This window comes from Eschrichtius robustus, chromosome 7 (assembly GCF_028021215.1).
Source record: "Eschrichtius robustus isolate mEscRob2 chromosome 7, mEscRob2.pri, whole genome shotgun sequence".
Lineage (NCBI taxonomy): Eukaryota > Metazoa > Chordata > Mammalia > Artiodactyla > Eschrichtiidae > Eschrichtius > Eschrichtius robustus.
In genome coordinates this window covers 9,870,471-9,890,256 of record NC_090830.1, presented here as the reverse complement: position 1 = coordinate 9,890,256, position 19,786 = coordinate 9,870,471, and the positions used below count along the sequence as shown (strand labels likewise).

Genomic DNA, 19,786 nt, shown 5'->3' with positions numbered 1-19,786 from the left:
TTGTTTGCAAAACAGTCTATGGATTAAAAAAAATTTTAGATAGCTCTAATGCCAACTGAATTAAGTTGTCATTGTCTTAAATCTGAAACTCTGAAGTATCCTATAATAAGAAATTTTGCATTACCACTTGAGCTTGCCCAAATAGTCTTATGAAAATGCAAATTAAAATACACAGTGTTTTGGAGGCCTCAGTGAAATCGTATTATGGTGTAGTACTCAGTTAGAAATGACTATGTAGATTATACACTCAGTAAAAATGGGTAGAGTCCAGAGCACACGATGGCATTGGTAACTGCAGACAGGCCCATCAAACTTTGCTTCCATCTTTTAAAGCATTGTACACAAGTACTATTGGGACGTGGAGGAATGAGACACCTTCTTTATACCTTTGAAAGTTCTTTTCCCTTTATTTGGCCCTTCTCTTCCTATGTGAGGTGGGAACTTGCCATGGAGGCTTCCCTGTTTTCCAAGAGGCAAAGAGAATGCATGATCCTGGGCTGCTTCTTGAAGGCTCTTCACTGGGGCTTCTTAAAACGCTTGAGGGAAATGAGTAGGAGAGAGGGAGGGATCGATAGCGCATGGTTGATGGAAGATGCTGATAATTTTGTTGGTGGCAAATAGGAAGCTGTAGGCAGCTACATTTTTCTCTCTCCAAACTCCAGAACTCCCCACTCCAGAGGCCCTCCTTTCCACGTGCTGTATATAACCTTTTAAAATGTAACATTTAAAAATGTGAAAACCGGGGCTTCCCTGGTGGTGCCGTGGTTAAGAATCTGGCTGCCAATGCAGGGGGCACGGGTTCGAGCCCTGCAGGGTCCGGGAAGATCCCACATGCCGCGGAGCAACTAAGCCTGTGTACCAAAACTACTGATCCTGCGCTCTAGAGCCCATGAGCCACAACTACTGAAGCCACAACTACCAAAGCCCGCGCGCCTAGAGCCCATGCTCTGCAACAAGAGAAGCCACCGCAATGAGAAGCCCACGCACCGCAGCCAAGAGTAGCCCCTGCTCGCCGCAACTAGAGAAAACCTGTGCGCAGCAACGAAGACCCAACACAGCCAAAAATAAAAACAAATAAATAAATTAATTTTTTTAAAAATGTGAAAACCGTTTATAGCTCCTGGGTTATACCAAGGAGGTTGGATTTGGCCCAAGGCTGTAGTTTGCTGACCCCTGACCTGGAAGATTAAGACCTCTCCCTAGACTGTGTCAAGCCTAGAGGAACAATAAATTTCAGAGCAAAGATATGCAGCTATTGTTTGTGCAGGAAAAAAGCAGTTATCTTATGCTCTCTTCCCCATAACAGATAATCTTGATAGTACAGGGGTAACAATAATTGTTTGGTAAAAAACAAAGCACTGTTCCAACCCCAGGAGCCAGGCCTGGGGTTTTCCATCACCTGCATCCACCCAGCAGAGTTGAGATGAGTAGGCATCAAAGGTCAGCCCGTTGGGCAAACCCAGGTCATCCTGCACAAGGATCCTCCGGTTTGTGCCATCCATGTAGGAAGTTTCGATTTTGGGGCTATCTCTGTTCCAGTCTGTCCAATAAAGATTCCTGGAGGAGGAAAAGGAGGAGAAAGAGGAAGAAAAATATGAAGATGCATGAGAAAAAGTTCACTTAGAAAACACTTAAGACTCACAGACTTAGAGAATGAACTTATGGTTACCAGAGGGGAAGGGTTGGGGGAGGGATAGTTAGGGAGTTTGGGATTGACATGTACACACTACTGGTGGCGCAGTGGTTAAGAATCTGCCTGCCAATGCAGGGGACATGGGTTCGAGCCCTGGTCCTGGAGGATCCCACATGCCGCAGAGCAACTAAGCCCGTGCGCCACAACTACTGAGCCTGCACTCTAGAGCCCACGAGCCACAACTACTGAGCCTGTGCTCTAGTGCCCGTGAGCCACAACTATTGAGCCTGTGCTCTAGAGCCCATGTGCCACAACTCCTGAGCCTGCATGCCACAACTACTGAAGCCCGGGTGCCTAGAGCCCATGCTCTGCAACAAGAGAAGCCACTGCAATGAGAAGCCTGCGCACCACAACAAAGAATAGACGCCGCTTGACACAACTAGAGGAAGCCTGTGTGCAGCAATGAAAACGCAACGCGGCCAAAAAAAATTAATTAATTAATTAATTAATTAATTTGAAAACAATGGATAACCAACAAGACCTACTATATGGCACAGGGAACTCTGTTCAATATTATCTAACAACCTAAATGGGAAAAGAATTTGAAAAAGAATAGATACATGTATATGTATAACTGAATCACTTTGCTGTACACCTGAAACTGACACAACACTATAAATCAACTCGACTCTAATATAAAATAAAAAGTTAAAAAAGTAACAACAACAACAAAAAAAACACTTTAAAAGAGGGGAAAATCCTTGGCGGTCCAGGGGTTAGGACTCCATGCCTTCACTGCTGAGGGCCTGGGTTCCATCCCTGGTCGGGGAACTAAGATCCTGCAAGCTGCAAGGTGTGGCCAAAAAAAAAGTTTAAAAAATAAGTTCATTAAGGAAAAAAAAAACACTTAAGAAGAACCCATGGTGAACACATTAGCAGACACTGAGACACAGAATGGCTAAAAAGGATCTGCAGGCGTCAAGACATGCTTTCCTTTGCAAAGACCCTTGGATTTGGCTCTTCGCTTGAATCTTTGTTACTCACGATTTCACTCTCCTTAAACATAAGTTACATATTATATCTCAGTAAAACTGTTTAAAAAAACCCAGAACACCATAACTGACACAAACACACGGGAATAATTCCCATATGCTGTCACCACACAGGAAGGCACAGCAGACCCAGGGGATGAGGCCCAGAAGTAAGGCTGGCAGAGGCAGTGGTCAAGGCACCTGCTGTCAGGGAGGTGGCTGAGTGGCCACAGAACAAGAGATGTGGTCTCAAAGGGAAGGAGTCAAAGCGTCAAGGAGACACGGGCCTGGGGTGTAAGATGTAGAGCTTGCAGTAAGGGAAAGGGAGAAAAAGCACTGATACGCTGACAAAACCCATAGGGAGGGACTCCAAGGTGTTCATGCTGGGTTGGCCCCCAGGAAGGAGCCCCAGGGGGACATTTATGCTACCTTGATACTCTTCTGGGGTCGATACAAGTCAGGTGTTGATTCACATTCAACCCAAGTGGAAATACCCAATTTCTGAGCTGTCAACTTACAAAGGCTCTTGGTAAAAGATTGGAAAATGGAACATGGTATCAAGTCCATGATCACACATAAACATACTGCCATTTCACCATGGATATCTGTAAGCCACCAACTGTAGACTCACTCATCCTAAACTCATTCATTTCAGGAGAGCAATGCTGGAGTTACAGCCTAACATTTGAGAAAATCCAAAAGGGCAGATGCAAATAGAAGAGACGCACACACAGATTTACGCAAAGATACCCTCTCACGGAATCCGTTACGATGCCTCTGGGATTCACCAAATCAGTCTCAAACAGCACCCGGCGCTGGGTCCCATCCAGCTTTGCAACTTCTATCCGATCCAGGTGAGAATCCGTCCAGAAGATGTTGCGGCCCAGATGGTCAAGAGCAATGCCTTCTGGGCTTCCAAGATCTAGAAGCAAACATCAAACACTCCTGATTTTTTTTAAAGCAAGTAAGATGAGGTTTTTCTGATTACTCAGTGCTATTTCACCTGGCATCCAATCCTTGCACTTTGAAAAAACAAATGAGAGTGTTAAATGCTTGTTGTTTAAGATAAGTAACACTTAGAGACAAATTGAAAAATGCTACTCATTCCCTCGATGGACATCCACATTGGGAACCAGGCCCATAAAGATGCTGAAGCTGTGGCCCTGCCTTCAAGAAGCCCACAGCCAATCACAGTTCAGACTGAGTTCCAGGTTCTGTGGGAACATGAAGGAGGGACACTGGACTCAACCTGGGGAGACCAGGGACGGATTCCTGGGGGAGATAACACCTCCTAAAGCTGGCTCCTGCAGAAACAACAGGACTTTGTCAGGCAAAGATCCTGGATAAAGGTTTTCCAGGTAGTGGGACCAGCACATAGGTCTAAAGGAAGAAAAGACATGGCCTGAAGTAAACCGTATGTCATTTTGCGTGGCTGGAGACCCCGAGGGTGGAGGGTGGCCAGAGATGAAGTTAGGACGCCCGTGTTAATGAGCTTAGCGCTTAACCCTTATGCAAAGGGGAGGCACAGGAAGATCTGAAGATGGGAACAGGACAGATTTACCTTATTCATCAATGGGGAAAAAAGGTCATTTCAGAGAACTAATATATGCAAGAAATCACAGCTGTTATTACTTTTATACAAGTATTAGGATTACAAAGAAGGGGTGTCAGGAATTGTGAATAGCACCCAGAAGTCCTTACTAGGCTATAAGCAACTGATTTCCAAGCCAGGGGTTGCCACAGCATAAGCTGACTGCAATGGGAACCTTCAGCACCCACCTAACCTAATCAGGAGTTCAAGATTGCAATGGTTTCCTGACTAGAAATACAATCAAGCTAAAAGCTAAAACCCCACCAGGGTTTTACTGGTGTCATCTGGGATGCTTTCCCCTCTGCTGATTATAGAATCGAAGGTCATTAGTACAGCTGGAAGTGGAAACAGGAAGGGGGAGAGCCGAGGATGGAGCTACCCTGCCCCAGGGGCCTGGTACAAGGAAACCATCCCAGCACTGTTTTTTTTTTTCTTCTTTCTTTCTTTCTTTCTTTATTTGGTTGCATCGGGTCCTATTTGTGGCAGGCGGGCTCCTTAGTTGCGGCTCGCTGGCTCCTTAGTTGTGGCAGGTGCAGCACTGTGTTCTTTCATCAATAGAGAAGCAATCCCGACCTTCAGCCCCCTCCATATCGGCTTTCACTAGACCCCTAATACAATCATGACTGTGAATGCCGGCAATGTCTAAGCCCCCTCAAAGGACCCCCACCAGAGGAAGTTTATTAAGAATTAAAAACAGGGCTTCCCTGGTGGCGCAGTGGTTGAGAATCTGCCTGCCAATGCAGGGGACACGGGTTCGAGCCCTGGTCTGGGAAGATCCCACATGCCGTGGAGCAACTGGGCCCGTGAGCCACAATTACTGAGCCTGTGCGTCTGGAGCCTGTGCTCCACAACAAGAGAGGCCGCGATAGTGAGAGGCCTGCGCACCGCGATGAAGAGTAGCCCCCGCTTGCCACAACTGGAGAAAGCCCTCGCACAGAAACGAAGACCCAACACAGCTATAAATTAAATAAATAAATAAATAAATAAATAAATAAATAAATAAATAACTTAAAAAAAAAAGAATTAAAAACAGCAGTTTCTAATTTTAAACAAGTTCTTTATTGTTCTAACCAAAAGTAAAGATTTATAAAGTATTAAAATATTTTCCATGTCCCTAGAGGCAAAGGGATGGTGAGACTGAACTCCAAAGGCCCCTTTCAACTTTCAGACAATATCAGAAGAAATCATTCTGGGGTATATTTGGAATGAGTACATCCTGTCTGAGAGGCATGAGCTATTCAGACACACACAGAACAGTGGGACCAGGGAAAGCTGTTCAATGAGTGTCTCTTTACAAGTTCCAGGAAGGAACTCCATGTCATGTTGTCTCTTTATAAACAGCCCTGCTCTTGACGTCAAACCCAAGAGCAACCATACCTCCTTCCCCAACCAGGAAAATACTTCTTTATGGGATAAGGAGCCAAAGGAAAGGCCTGGAAAACCTCATCCTTTGCTGTGAGTCAGGGCAAGATGGGAAGACGTCAGGGCAATATATTCCACACTGATTATGTTGAAAGGAAACAGATGACGATACTTATCAAAGATATTTGGCTAGGACTTTAACTCAAGGAAAGACAGAGAAGCCCAGGATTCAGACGTTACGAAATTAGGAAGAAAAGAAAAAGAAAAAGATACACATTGCCATTTTCACTCACTAGGAATGTACCAACACATACCATGATGAAGATGTAAGTGGAAGTTTCTTTCTCTCTTTTTGAAATTAAAAAAAAAAAGGATCCCTAGGGATCTTTCTTCTACAAAGATCACATTCTGATTTAATTCTGTGTTTTCACAGTGGGCTTTTGTCTGGAATGTTTCTTACTGTGCTTATAGCTTTCTTGGATGATTATCAGTTCCAAAAGCAACAGGAAATAGCAAACGATGACCTACTCCCCTCTTCCACTGGGTTTTGAAGTCAAATCACAGACAATAGCAACAACATTTTTAACAGTGATAAGATACAAAAAGGCATTTTCAAACTTCTGTTCATTAAAGCAAGCCATGAAAACTAGCAGACATTATTTAAATAGCATACTGGATTCCAGAAAAGGATTTGAGGTCTATGTCCAAAGTCAGACATATTTAACTCAACCTCAGTTTAATTCCTGCTACATCATCTCTTGTGAAGGAGTCAAGGAAGGAAAAACATGCCCCAGGGGCTACTTCGCAGGCACAGGGATCCTTCCAGAGTACCAATTTCTAGGGAAGTGTTAAATTGGAAATTAGAAAATCTACACTTGGCCCCAAGTAAAAAGAAAAACCAAAGAGGCTCATATATTTTAAGGATGTATCTTTGATTTGAGTGTTTTGCAGAGGAAACAAGATGATTTTACACAGCAAATATCATTGGCATGACAATGTCTTTTGATTGAAAATATCTGCAAGTCAGCTGATGAGTCACAGACTTTGTAATGTGTAATATTTGACCTTTCCAGTACAGGAGAATTTTTACAGGCCCTTGGATTTTGGTCATAATGGACTTGAATCTTGATAAAACATATCCACCTAAAATAGCCTTGACTTGTTGAAGGTAGGCATTAACATAATAGAGTCCTTGGCTTAAATCAGCATCCATAAGTTAAGGAATTGAGGTTAAATGTTGAGGGGTAAGCTGTGCCAAAGTGCCATGTGCTTTGTCATCAGTGATGCAACAAAACCAGAAATGTCTGTAAGAGTTCAGCCTGATTTTCTGTACTCTTCTGGCAATCTGAGCAAGGTCCAGTGGGGGTGAGGTAGAAGAGAGGAGACCCACCCCACCATGAGGTTACAGGTTGAAGTGACAACCCTTCAACTGGAAAACTGTCTTGGGAATAGACTCACTTCTCAGGGACAATACCTGCCAATATGCTCGTGATCCTCCCATCTTTACGATTCATCTGCGTATCGCCTGATGGACCACCCACCCTGGGGCAGACAGTCTGAGAATCGGTTCTAGGCTCAGCAGCCAGAGGGTGAAATGTATATCCAAACTGGATGGTTGAGTTTGGCCTTTATTATTCCTTAAAACTGGCTACAGGAGCTTGCAGAGACAGGCATGGACACTTACCCTGTTTTAATTTTATTCTCCTCAGGCTAGCAACAAATCCCAGCTAAGATGCTCATGATTTAGTGATGAGTCCTCAGAGGACTCTTCAGAGAAGGCTGGAAAGGGCGATGTTTGAGGTTGAGAACCCAGCCCCTCTCAGATTACCATATCCTGTAAGCAACCATACACTGCACCCCTCCCCTCTCTCCCAAGAGCCACGTGGGCTGCTAGAAGCAAAACCGAAAAGGAAGAATGACATTTGCTTGCCCACCTTGTCGGATGATGGTGCTTGGCTCTCCACCGTGCAGACTGGCTCTCCCAATGGAAGGCTGACTGATGTCGGTCCAGTAAACAATCTTGTCCACACAGTCGAAGGCCAGTCCAATGATGACTTTATCCTGGAAGTGCAGACCAGTGGTGAGAGTGGTCCACCTACTAGTGAATGATGATGGCGGGACTCTCTCCCATGCTTAGAGGCACTTAGATACCTTTTGAAATGAACTGTCTTCAAGTCTCTGTCTTTTTTTTTTTTTTTGGCTGTGCCACGCAGCATACAAGATCTTAGTTCCCCGACCAGGGATCGAACCCATGCCCCCTGCAGTGGAAGTGTGGAGTCCTAACCACTGGACCGCCAGGGAAGTCCCTCTTTTGTCCATTTTAAAAATTAAATTATTGAGTTGAAGGATTTCTTTATATATTTCAGATAAAAATCTGTTGTCGGGGCTTCCCTGGTGGCGCAGTGGTTGAGAGTCTGCCTGCCAATGCAGGGGACACGGGTTCGAGCCCTGGTCTGGGAAGATCCCACATGCCGCGGAGCGACTAGGCCCGTGAGCCACAATTACTGAACCTGTGCGTCTGGAGCCTGTGCTCCACAACAGGAGAGGCCGCGATAGTGAGAGGCCCGCGCACCGCGATGAAGAGTGGCCCCCGCTTGCCACAACTGGAGAGAGCCCTCGCACAGAAACGAAGACCCAACACAGCCATAAATAAATAAATAAATAAATAAATAAATAAAAATATTTTTTTAAAAAATCTGTTGTCATACACATATATATATGTATGTATGTATATGTATATTTTTTCTCAGTAAAGAGCACTTTTTCATTTTCTTAATGATGCTTTTGGAGAGCAATAGTTTTAAATTTGTATTAAGTGCAATTTTATTTTTCTTTATGGCTAATGCTTTTTGTATATTATCTAAGAAATCTTTGCCCAACTGAAAATCATAAAAATTAAATAAAAGACATAAATATTGGAAAGGAAGAGGTAAAATCACTCTATTTTAAGACTATGATTATTTATGTAGAAATTCCTGGGGAATCTATAATAATATTTTAACTAAAAATTGAATCTAGCAAGGTTACAGGATCCAAGGTCAATGTAAAATTGTATTTCTACATACCAGCAAAAAGTAGAATTTTAAAATAATAATTTTTCTAATAGCAGCCAAATATTTAAGAATAAGTATTTTAAAATGTGCAAGATTCTATACTGAATACTATAAAACATTGTAGAGTGAAATTAAAGAAGACCCAAATAAATGAAGAGATGTTAGTTTAATGGATCATAAGATTTAATATTGCTAAGATATCCTAAATAGAGTTTAGGATATCCCTAAATAGAGTTAAAGATCCAGTGGTATCCATATCAAAATCCCAGCAGGCTTTTCTTTTCTTTTCTTTCCTTTCCTTTCGTTTCCTTTTCTTTTCTTTTTGGTAGAAACTTATAAGCTTACTCTAAAATGTATACGGAAATGCAAAGTGAGGCCCTGGGGACCATAGAAGTGTAAGACCAGGATGCTCTTTTACTGGGAGAATCAGGGTTATCAGCAGACACTTGCCCTCCAAAAGTCATGTCATAAAGGAACACAGATCCTTACCATACACCATATCCGAAAATTAGCTCAAAATGAAGCAAAAGTCTAAATGTAAGAGCTAAAAATACAAAACTCTTAGAAGAAAACATAGTTGAAAGCCTCATAACATTGGATTTGGCAATGATTTCTTGCATATGACATCAAAAGCAAAACTAGATAAATTGGATCTTATCAAAATTAAAAACTTTTGTTCAGTAAACAACACAATCAACAAAGTGAAAAGGCAACCAACCCATGGAAGGTGATGAAATATTTGCAAATCATGTAACTGATAAGGGGTTGATAGAATATATAAAGAACTCCTACAACTCAGTAACAGTAAGAACAAAACAACCCAATTACAAAATGGGCAAAGGATATGAATAGACATTTTTCCAAAGATATATAAATTGTCCATAAGTATATGACAAGATGCTAACATCACTAATCATTAGAGAAATGCAAATCAAAACCACAATGAGATACCACTTCACACATATTAGGATGGCTACAATTAAAAAACAGAAAATAATAAGTGTTGACAAGGTAGTAGGGAAATTGGAACCTTTGTGCTCTGGTGGTAGGAATGCAAAATGGTGCAGTGCTAAGGAAAACCGTATAGTGGTTCCTCAAAAAACTAAAAATAGAATTACCATGTAATTCCAGGTCTTGTTTATATCCAAAAGAAGTGAAAGCAAGGACTTGAACAGATGTTTGTAAATCCATGCACATAGCAACACTATTCACAATAGCCAAAAGGTGGAAGGAGCCCAAGTTCTCCACTGATGGATGAATGGATAAACAAAATGTGATACATCCATATAATGGAATATAATTCAGCCTTAAAAAGGAAGGAAATTCTGACACATGCTACAACATGGATGAAATTTGAAGACATTATACTAAATAAAGTAAACCAGTTACGAAAGGGCAAATACTGTATGATTCCACTTATAGGAGGTCCCTAGAACAGGCAAATTCATAGAGATAGAAAGTAGAAGGGGATGCAAAGGGCTGGCAGGGGAGGAGGGAGTTATTATTGAATGGATCTAGAGTTTCAGTTTGGGATGATGGAAAAGGTTCCGGAGATAGATGGTGATGATTGTTGTACTTAATGCCACAGTGGCATTAGCTACAGTTAAAATAGCTAAATGGTAGATAGATAGATAGATAGATAGATAGATAGATAGATAGATAGATAGATACATACATACATACATACATACATACATACATACATACATACACAGAAGGACAGACAGATAGATGATACACAGATAGGAAGGACGCAGTGAATATTTATAATGTTGTTTCAGCACTCTCCCTCCACTGATCCCATCTCAATTTCCTGCTTTTCATAGACTCATTTGGCATTTAAGCCTCTCCCCTTGGTCTTGGGGGAAAACGACTTTCACACGGAATTTAACCCACTCCCACTACCCGGGAGTGTGTGCTAGTGGATATGGAGGAAGAATGATGATTACCCCTCGAGGGCTGTGTGCTTCAGTGAGGCAACAGGAAATCACAAAGATCACTTACACATTTGTTCAACAAATACTTTTCAAGTGCCAAGCACTGTTTGGGATCTTCGAATACCACTGTGAAACAAACAACTCCATGAAATAGATGGACAATTTCTGATCTTGCTGTGCTTATATTCTTGGTGGGAAGAGATACATCAGACATAGAACAAGTACCCTGATATACAATGTTTCGAGTAGTGCTGGGTGCCTGATGAAAGACAAAGCAGGGTAGGTGGAGGCTGCAGTCTGGATAGGGCAGCCAGGACAGGTTTCTCTAAGAGCTGATGTGCCAGCAGAAATTCAAGTGACATGCGGCAGTGAACCGTGCAAGTGTCTGGAATGAGAGAACTCCAGGCAGGGGGGACAGCAAGTGCAAAGGCCCTGAGGTGGGAGCATGCGTGGTGAGTTGAGGACCAGCTAGAAGGCCAGAAGGCTACAGCCGGTGAGTGAGGGGGCAGTGGTAGGGAATGGGGTGGGAGAGGTAGCCAGAGGCCATGGAAAGAACTGGATATTTTTCTGGGTTAAGGGAACCCATCAGAGGGTTTTGTGTTGGGGAAGAACATGAATCCAATCAAGGCTGCTTTGCAAGAGGCTTCTGAAAAGCATTTTTACCATGGATGGACCTACAGATTATCATCTCTAGTAAGTTAGTAAGTCAGAAAGAGAAAGACAAATACCATATGACATCATTTATATGTGGAATCTAAAATATGACACAAATGAGCTTAACTATGAAACAGACTCAGACAGAGAACAGACTTGTGGTTGCCAAGGGGGAGGTGGTGGGGGTGAAGGAATGAGAGTTTGGGATGAGCAGATGCAAACAATTACATGGATAAACAAAAGGGATAAACAACAATGGATAAACAAGGTCCTACTGTAGAGCACAGGGAACTATATTCAATATCCTATGGTAAAACATAATGGAAAAGAACATGAAAAAGAATGTATATATATATATATATATATATGTATAACTGAATCACTTTGCTGTAGAGCAGAAATTAACACAACGTTGTAAATCAACTATACTTCAATAACATAAATTTTTTAAAAAAGAAGCATTTTTATTTTGCAGACTTTTTTTGATCATGTTTCCTCCCTGGTCAAAAAGAAGAGGGGGTATGGCGGTGTGTAGAGATCCATGCAGGAAGAGAAAATAGGGCAGGTGGGAAAGACAGGGGAGTAGGGAAAGGAAAATGAGAAAAAAGTAACATTTCTACCCGGAATCTTCAAGCAGGCTCTGCAACCAGCACTGAGGGGTAAAGAGGATTCCTGCTGGACTTTCATCTCTAAGAGCTGGTAGCCCGCTCGCTGCTACTTCTTCACTCCTTAGAGAACCCTGACGGGCCCCACTGCCCTGGCAACCCTGAGTCCACAGCCAGAAGCCTCCACCAGGTCTCAGGTTTGGTTTCCTGGCAGGAGGTCAGGATCCCAGATAGAAAAGCTTCTCAAAAGTGTCTGACCTCTAACTAACGGACAAAAATTCCCCGACTCACAAAATGCATCTTTGAAGCTTTGAAAAGCTCTGGTTACTTACTGCCTCTGGGCAGACAGGAGCATCTTGAGCTGAGTGGCTGCCGAAAGATGAGTCACGTTGCTAATTTAGCAGGGATGGCAACATCAAACCTGGCAGATGCTCGCAGACAAGAGAGCAAACTCACATGACGCGCCCACCTGAGGGGTCAGATACCAAAGGGGTCTCTCTGGAAGCCCTCCTGTTTCTGCTCCCACCCTCGAGCCTCACGGGGGTGCTTAGGAATACCGTGGCCCCATTTAGAGGTGGACACCCAGGGTCACACAGAATGAAGAGGTCCTGGGTCCAGGGGTCCAGCCCTGGTCCCTGGGCTGACTGCACCCCGCTCATTGCTCCAGGCCATTGAAGCAGAAATTGTCACCAAGTGCCATCGGCCAGCACTCACCGGGGCGTGAAGCAGTGCCTTGGCTTCCGTCTTGGTCATGGTGCTTCCCTCCAGGGGGAGGTGCTCTATCTTCCCGGTCTGGGCGAAGAGTAGGTGGGTCCCAGGTGGCAGGGGGATCACGGCGGTAGGAACTGAGGGTCCGTGGTGAACTGGGGGAGCCACTGTACTCAGACCTGGGTGGTGGGAGACGGCAGTGAGTAAGGCCCGCGTGCAGTAGGAACGCACAAACGTACGCGTGTGGGCGCGTGCACGGACTCACACACATGCACCCACACCCGGTCACGTCACCTTCATGGCACCACAGACTGCACCGTTGCACGCGCACATTTAATATCCGAAAGCACAAGGAGCAGAAAGACCTCAGTCAATCAAAGGGCATTTGTGATGAAGATGATGCAGGGCCAGAGTTTAACATTAAAGGTCGATTGGAAAGAAACAATGGCTCAGTCTCCCCCTTAATGGAACTAACCTGGCTCTCGGTGCCCTGCTCTGCACACGGGCTGCAGCAGTGAACGGAAACAATGCAACAGCAGCAACCCTGAAACCCTGGCCACAGGGAGCTCGCACCCCAGCAGGAAGCTGCTGAGTATTTTCATGCTGGAGGAGACCGTCTGAGTGGACTAGCCCCGCTCACCCCATCCCACGGGGGTGGGAGGGTCTCAGACGCCACAAACGGGAACATAGGCCTTCTGGGCTTTCCAGAACGAAATGATGGGCAGGGCTAATCCTCCCTCAGACTCGGCCTTGCCTCCTACCTGCTGACCTGGTGGCCCAGCACAGCTCCTGGCTCACCTGACAAGAGAATGTCCCAGGAGGGGACAGGCAGCCTGTGCTGCGGGTAAGGAACATGCAGTGGCTGTCGGGAAACCTGGGTCCCAGACCTGGCCCTGCCACTCGCCGTGTGGACATGTCGTGGACCTTCCTGGGCTCGTTTCCTGCTCTCTGAAGTGAGAGAACGGGACCAGGTCAGCACTGAGCTCATTTTCAGTTCTTTTCTCTTGTCCATCTTGCCTGTTATACCCAATCAATGATATAAACCAATCTCGTGGACCTTTTTAGTATCTCTGGAATCTATCCCTCCAAACTCACTGCCAGCACCTCAGGTCAGACTCTCGCCGTTTCTCACCTGGATTAATTAGAAATACTGCAATTAATTAATTGCACTCGCCTCCCCACCACCAGGGCCTCACTCCTCCCTCTCAGCTCTTCTAAAACTGAAACCTGGTCACATCAGCGCCTGCTCGAAACCCTTCCTGGGCTCCCCTCTGCCCTCAGGACCAATCCAGACCCCTCAGCGGGGCATCTGATGTCCTTACCTCCATTCTGCTTCCCTCCCACAGGACACAAACCCCTGGGGGTTTTTTTCCTGCCTCTCCGCCCGTTCTTGCTGCCTGGACCATGGGCCTCCTCAACCCCTACTCCCCAGCGCAGCTGACTCTGGCCCTGCTCAAAACCTTGGTTCTCATGGTACTGCTCTGTAAAGCCTTCCTGGGCTAGCCCGCAACCCCCCAAGCCACTGTGCTTCCTGGCCCACCTACTCTCTCTTAAGGTTTCTTTCCCTACCCTGCACCTGTTTACCTGTCCTCTGAGGTTCTGGGGCTGGCACTGGGGCTTCCCTCTGTGGGCTGCCAGCACTGACCACACCAATCTGACACTCAGTTAATGCTGGCTGGCTGGCGTAATGAAGTTTGTGAGTGATCACTTCTCACTTCTTTTTATTTGGCCGCCCTTCGCAGCATGTGGGATCTTAGTTCCCCGACCAGGGATTGAACCCACGCCCCCCTGCACTGGAAGCGCGGAGTCTTAACCACTGGACCGCCAGGGAAGTCCCTGTGAGTGATCACTGTTTACTCAGCAGCCTCTTAGCAGCTTTGGGAAACTATCTGGTAGGGGATCAGTTTATGATTATTAGCTAAATGGAGAATGGAGAGGCAAGGACTGATTGTATTAGATTTTGGTAATTTGTGACAATTACCACTTTCTACGCCTGTGACAGAATTTTAGAGCTGAGAAGCATCCTAGAGATTATTTTGTTCGAATCCGATGTTGAGGCCGAGGATGCTGAGACTCAGGCAAGTATCTGTCCAGTGTCACACAGCCTGGCCCCCAGCTCGGCACCTTCCCACCGTCATGGACCGTCGCAGAACTATCTTGCAGAAACCTTTGCGGCTGTTTGCTCTTGCCGTTCTAAATGGACCGAGTACCTAAAGGTCCAGGCGCAACTGTGAAAGAGGCAAGTGTACCAGGAGGAGAACAGTTCCATGCCTGAGTAAGCCCCTCCACGCCTGGGGAGGGGCTCCGGTTGGTCTCTCCCATCCCTGCGCTGTGTGCCAGCGCAGAGCCGCTGGAACGCTGGGCCACCCACTGCAAGGTTTACCTCGGGGACCCCTGAGCACACACCCTCTCTGCTACCAATTGCAGCCTCAATGCAGCGGGTCCTGCCCATCATTTGCACAGAACAGGTTTGCACAAAAAAAGAAGAGGAAAGGGTAAGAGGGAGGAGAGGGAAAGTGGGGAGAGAGATGGTGGGGGTGGGCAAGTGATAGGGAGATGGAAAAGGGGGCTGCAGAGGGGAGAAAGGGAGGGAAGGACGGGCTCCGAGCCAGTGGAGCAGGTCAGGATTTAGGGCAGGCAGAAAGTGCCAACTGCACCTTTGGCAAGGGTCCCCGGCAAGGGTCCCCAGCGATGCTTGCAGGTGCTGAGACTTCCTGTCTCCAGCACTGTCCTCTGACTTACATGGTGGCCTCATCCCGGGCGTGGTCCTGGTGCCCTCCACCTCACGGCCGTCGCGGTCCACACACCAGCAGTAGCCAGTGCTGCCGTGGCACTGGGTGGGCGCGTAGTGTCCGTGCTCATCACACTCGGGAACAAACAGTCCCGGAGGCCGGGGGCGCTGGGGGTCCACCGCCCCGAGGATGTGTTCTCGTTCATGCTGGCATCGGGTCTTCTCCACTTCTATTAGAGAGGCGAGCAAAAGGAGGGTCATCAGCTCAAGTCCCCACATCCCACTCAGGACCTCAGGAGCTGCCGGTTCACTACTGAGTTTTGTTTCATTAATTTAAAAATATTTTTAATTCATTTTTATTGAAGTATAGTTGATTGACAATATTATATTAGTTTCAGGTGTACAACATAGTGATTCAAAAATTTTATAGATTATACTCCATTTAAAGTTATTTAAAATATTGGCTATATTCCCTATGCTGTATGATATACCCTTATAGCTTATTTAAAAATTTTTTTAAATTTAATTTTTATTTTATATTGGTGAATAGTTGATTTACAGTGTTGTTAGTTTCAGGTGTACAGATAAGTGATTCAATTATACATATACATATATCTGTTCTTTTTCAGATTCTTTTCCTATATAGGTTATTACAGAATATTGAGTAGAGTTCCCTGTGCTATACAGGTCCTTGTTGATTGTCTATTTTATATATAGTAATGCGTATATGTTAATCCCAAATGTTTTATTAATTAAAAAAAATTTAAACATCATTATTATTTAGTGAATTTAACGGTCAAGAAGAGTATACCTGCATTTTCTTTTCCTTCCTAGGCCATGCTTTTTTTGTTTTGAAAAACTGAGGCAAACTGACATAACATAAAATCAACCTTTTTTTTTTTTCTTTCTGGCAGCACCATGTGGCTTCTGGGATCTTAGTTCCCAGACCAGGGATCGACCCCAGGCCCTCGGCAGAGAAAGCACCGGGTCCTAACCACTGGACCGCCAGGGAAGTCCCCAAATCAACCATTTTACAGTGAACAATCCAGTGACATTAGTACAGTCACAATGCTGAGTGACCGACCACCTCCTCCCTCTAGTACCAACGCATTTCCTCACCTCAAAAGGAAACCCCAGACCTATTAAATGGTTGTCTCCACTTCCTCCTTCTTCCCAGCCCCTGGCAACCATCAGTCTGCATCTGTCTCTATGGATTTACCTATTCTGGTTATTTCACATAAATGGAATCGTACAATATGCGACCTTTTGTGTCCGGCTGCGTTCACTCAGCAGAACGTTTGCAAGGTTCATCCGTGTTGTAGCCATGTAATAGTACTTCATTATTTTATTTTTTTAAGATGTTTTATTTATTTATTTTTGGCTGCACCACGCGGCATGTGGGATCTTAGTTCCCTGACCAGAGATCGAAGCCGCGGCCCCTGCAGTGGAAGCTCAGAGTCTTAACCACTGGGACCGCCAGGGAGGTCCCAGTACTTTGTTCTTTTTTGTGGCTGAATAATATACTATTGCATGGCTACACCACATTTTGTTTATCCATTCATCACTCGATGGACAGCACTGACATTTGTATTAAGAAATTTTGTGTTTCTTAAATTTGTCCTCTTTATCATCACCAGCTTCTTGATTACCCACACTGAGTTGGGGTCAAAGATTTGGGGGACCAAAGGCCACAGGGCACATTTACCAACATTTGTATGTTTCCTTTTAATTACATGCTAGTGTTTGGCATGAAACATGGCCTTTTGACTGTGTAACTCAGATCCCAAGGCTGGGAAATACTGCTCTATCTTTGGGAAATTGCTGATGAGAAGCTATGAACTGGCATAAACTCCCATGTTTATAGAGTTGTAAGTGGCAGAGTTGCAGCTGCTTCCACACTGGCTAGACTCCAGCCACCACAGCATCCAGCCAGGCCAGCGCTGCCATCACCTCTGCGGCATCCACCACCCAAAGCGATGCCCAGACACTGCCGAGAGCCACACTTCAGCCAAACTGAACCACGTCTGCTGCCCCTCTCCTGCAGGCCTTTCCATGTGCCGTTCATTGTGTGACTCCCCGCCCCCGCTCCTCCTGCCCGGTGAATCCTTCAAGAATCAGCTCAGACATGTGCTTCTTGGGCCCTCCAAGAGCTCCCAGGATGCTCTGGCCTCGCCCGCCCTGTGACTCTCATCACACTAATGCTGAGACTCTAAGGCTGTTCCTGGTCTGTCTCCCTGAGCACATTCTAGGCTCTGAGAAGGTAATGAGAGACTGCATCCCCTTAACCTTGACTTAGGAAGCCCCTCCTGGGCTGGAGTGGGGATGGACATGGGAATAAACCCCAGGCCCTGCCCTCAAGGAGCTCCCAGTCTGGAGGGAAGGGAACAAGCAAACACACAGTAACCATCCAATGAGTCAGTGTCTTGACAGAGGAGCCCAGGACACAGCACATACACACAAGAGGTCCTCTCTGTAGGGCTTGGAGAGCAAAGGCGTGCTGGAGTGCGTTTTTTTGACCTTTACTGGAAGATTGTGGTTATATAATTGAGGGCAGGGCTCCACTGACTTTTCCTGCTAAGGAGCAGAGAATAATTATTTTTGGTTATGTAGGCCATATGGTCTCTGTCACAACTCAACTCTGTGGATGTGGCATGAAAGCATCCAAGTTTAATACATATTGTAAATGAATGAGTGTGCCAATAAAACTTTAATTACAAACAGTGGGCCAGATTTGGCCTGTGGGTCTGTAGCTGTCAACCCCTGCTCTAGGGCATTGCTAGTTATGTTAGGGAGAAATCTTATATAAATACTCTAATTAATATATTAATGTATATTAATATATTGCTGTGTTCATAATATATATATTGTAATAATAGAGTATATAATAATATATTACATATTTCACAGAATTTTGTGTCTGAAAAATGTTTTTGATGCTCAGTTCCACCACATATGGCCCTGTCAGCAATGCTGGTTGACCAGCGATGGCAGGAGTAACTAATCCCACGGTATTATTTGAGGCGTGAGTAGAATGTGATGAGACAATGTAAACGGCTGGAATTTTAAGTCTTGCACTCCAGCGTTCATCTGTGACTGTATCTACACCAGATGACAGAAGGAAAACAAGTCTGTGGGCCACAGATAATTTCGGGGAGTGAGTTAAGCTAACGTGTGTGTGTCACCGTTGCCATAACACGTTCAGTGAGCAGGGGGTGTCCTAGGCACTGGGCATGTGGGTGCAGAGGGCCCGGGGCTGGGCTAGGAATCCAGAGACCTGGGTTCTAGCGTTCATCTGTGACTGTATCACACAAGAGATCCTCTCTGTAGGGCTTGGAGAGCAAAAGCGTGCTGGAGTGCTTTTTTTGATATTTACTGGAAGCTTGTGGTTATACAATTGAGGGCAGGGCTCCACTGACTTTTCCTGCTAAGGGGCAGAGAATAAATATTTTTGGTTATGTGGGCCATATGGTCTCTGTCACAACTCAACTCTGTGGATGTGGCATGAAAGCATCCAAGTTCAATACATATAGTAAATGAATGAGAGTGCGTTCATCCGTGACTGTATCTACACCAGGCCTTCACAGTGTGTTCGGTGATGCGCTGCCGATGAATGTTTAAAGTGCCTCTGTGCTGCCAGTTTTCATATCAGCCTGCTGGACATGGCTGGCCCCTCGATTAGAAACAGCGAGCCTGCCAGGAAAGTGTGTGTTGAACCTGGGAGGGGAAACTGGGTCTGCTTTCTCTTTTGTCCCAGAGGCTAATATAAAAAACAAAAGCCCCAACTGTATAGCACAGGGAACTATATACAATATCCCGTGATAAACCATAATGGAAAAGAATATAAAAAAGAATGTATATATGTGTGTAACTGAGCCACTTTGCTGCACAGAAGAAATTAACACATTGTAAATCAACTACACTTCAGTTAAAAAAATAAAATTAAAAACAAAACAAAAACAACAACAACAACCACAAAACGTATTTGATGTAGGAAGAGCCAAACAAAGACACAAATAATACCATCTGGTTGATGATAAAAATGTTGGTTTTCTTCACTCTTGGATGTAGGGCTTGTTTACTTCCTCGGTATCTTACATTCGTACAGGGCTTTAGTTTCTATACAAGCTGTCTCCGCTCACACATCGTTCACTGAATTCTCACTATAATCCTATGCAACAGGCAACTACGGTTTTTACGTCAAATGAGAGAACAGAAGCTCAGATTGGCTTCCCCAGGCCACGGCACTAGCAAGTGGCTCAGCTCAAGCTAGAACCCGGGTGTCTGGATTCCTAGCCCAGCCCCGGGCCCTCTGCACCCACATGCCCAGTGCCTAGGACGCCCCCCGCGCACTGAATGTGTTATGTCAATGGTGACACACACAAGTTAGCTTAACTCACTCCCCGAAATTGTCTGTGGCCCACAGATTTGTTTCCCTTCCATCAACATATGTATATAGTGCTGCCTTTCCAACTAGAAAACAG

At 45.1% G+C, this 19,786-nt stretch overlaps 1 protein-coding gene across 3 annotated transcripts in view; it reads right to left on the bottom strand.

The window, feature by feature from the left end:
- The window catches only part of NID1 (nidogen 1), a 94,347-nt gene that overhangs the window by 4,300 nt on the left and 70,261 nt on the right, over positions 1 to 19,786 (bottom strand). For all 3 annotated transcript variants that reach the window (XM_068547569.1, XM_068547566.1, XM_068547568.1), the window contains 5 exons: positions 15,317 to 15,535; positions 12,581 to 12,753; positions 7,552 to 7,678; positions 3,415 to 3,586; positions 1,400 to 1,557 (listed from right to left, as the gene is read on the bottom strand). In XM_068547569.1, coding sequence (XP_068403670.1) covers positions 1,400 to 1,557; positions 3,415 to 3,586; positions 7,552 to 7,678; positions 12,581 to 12,753; positions 15,317 to 15,535 — 849 coding nt within the window. The remainder of the gene's footprint in view (positions 1 to 1,399; positions 1,558 to 3,414; positions 3,587 to 7,551; positions 7,679 to 12,580; positions 12,754 to 15,316; positions 15,536 to 19,786) is intronic.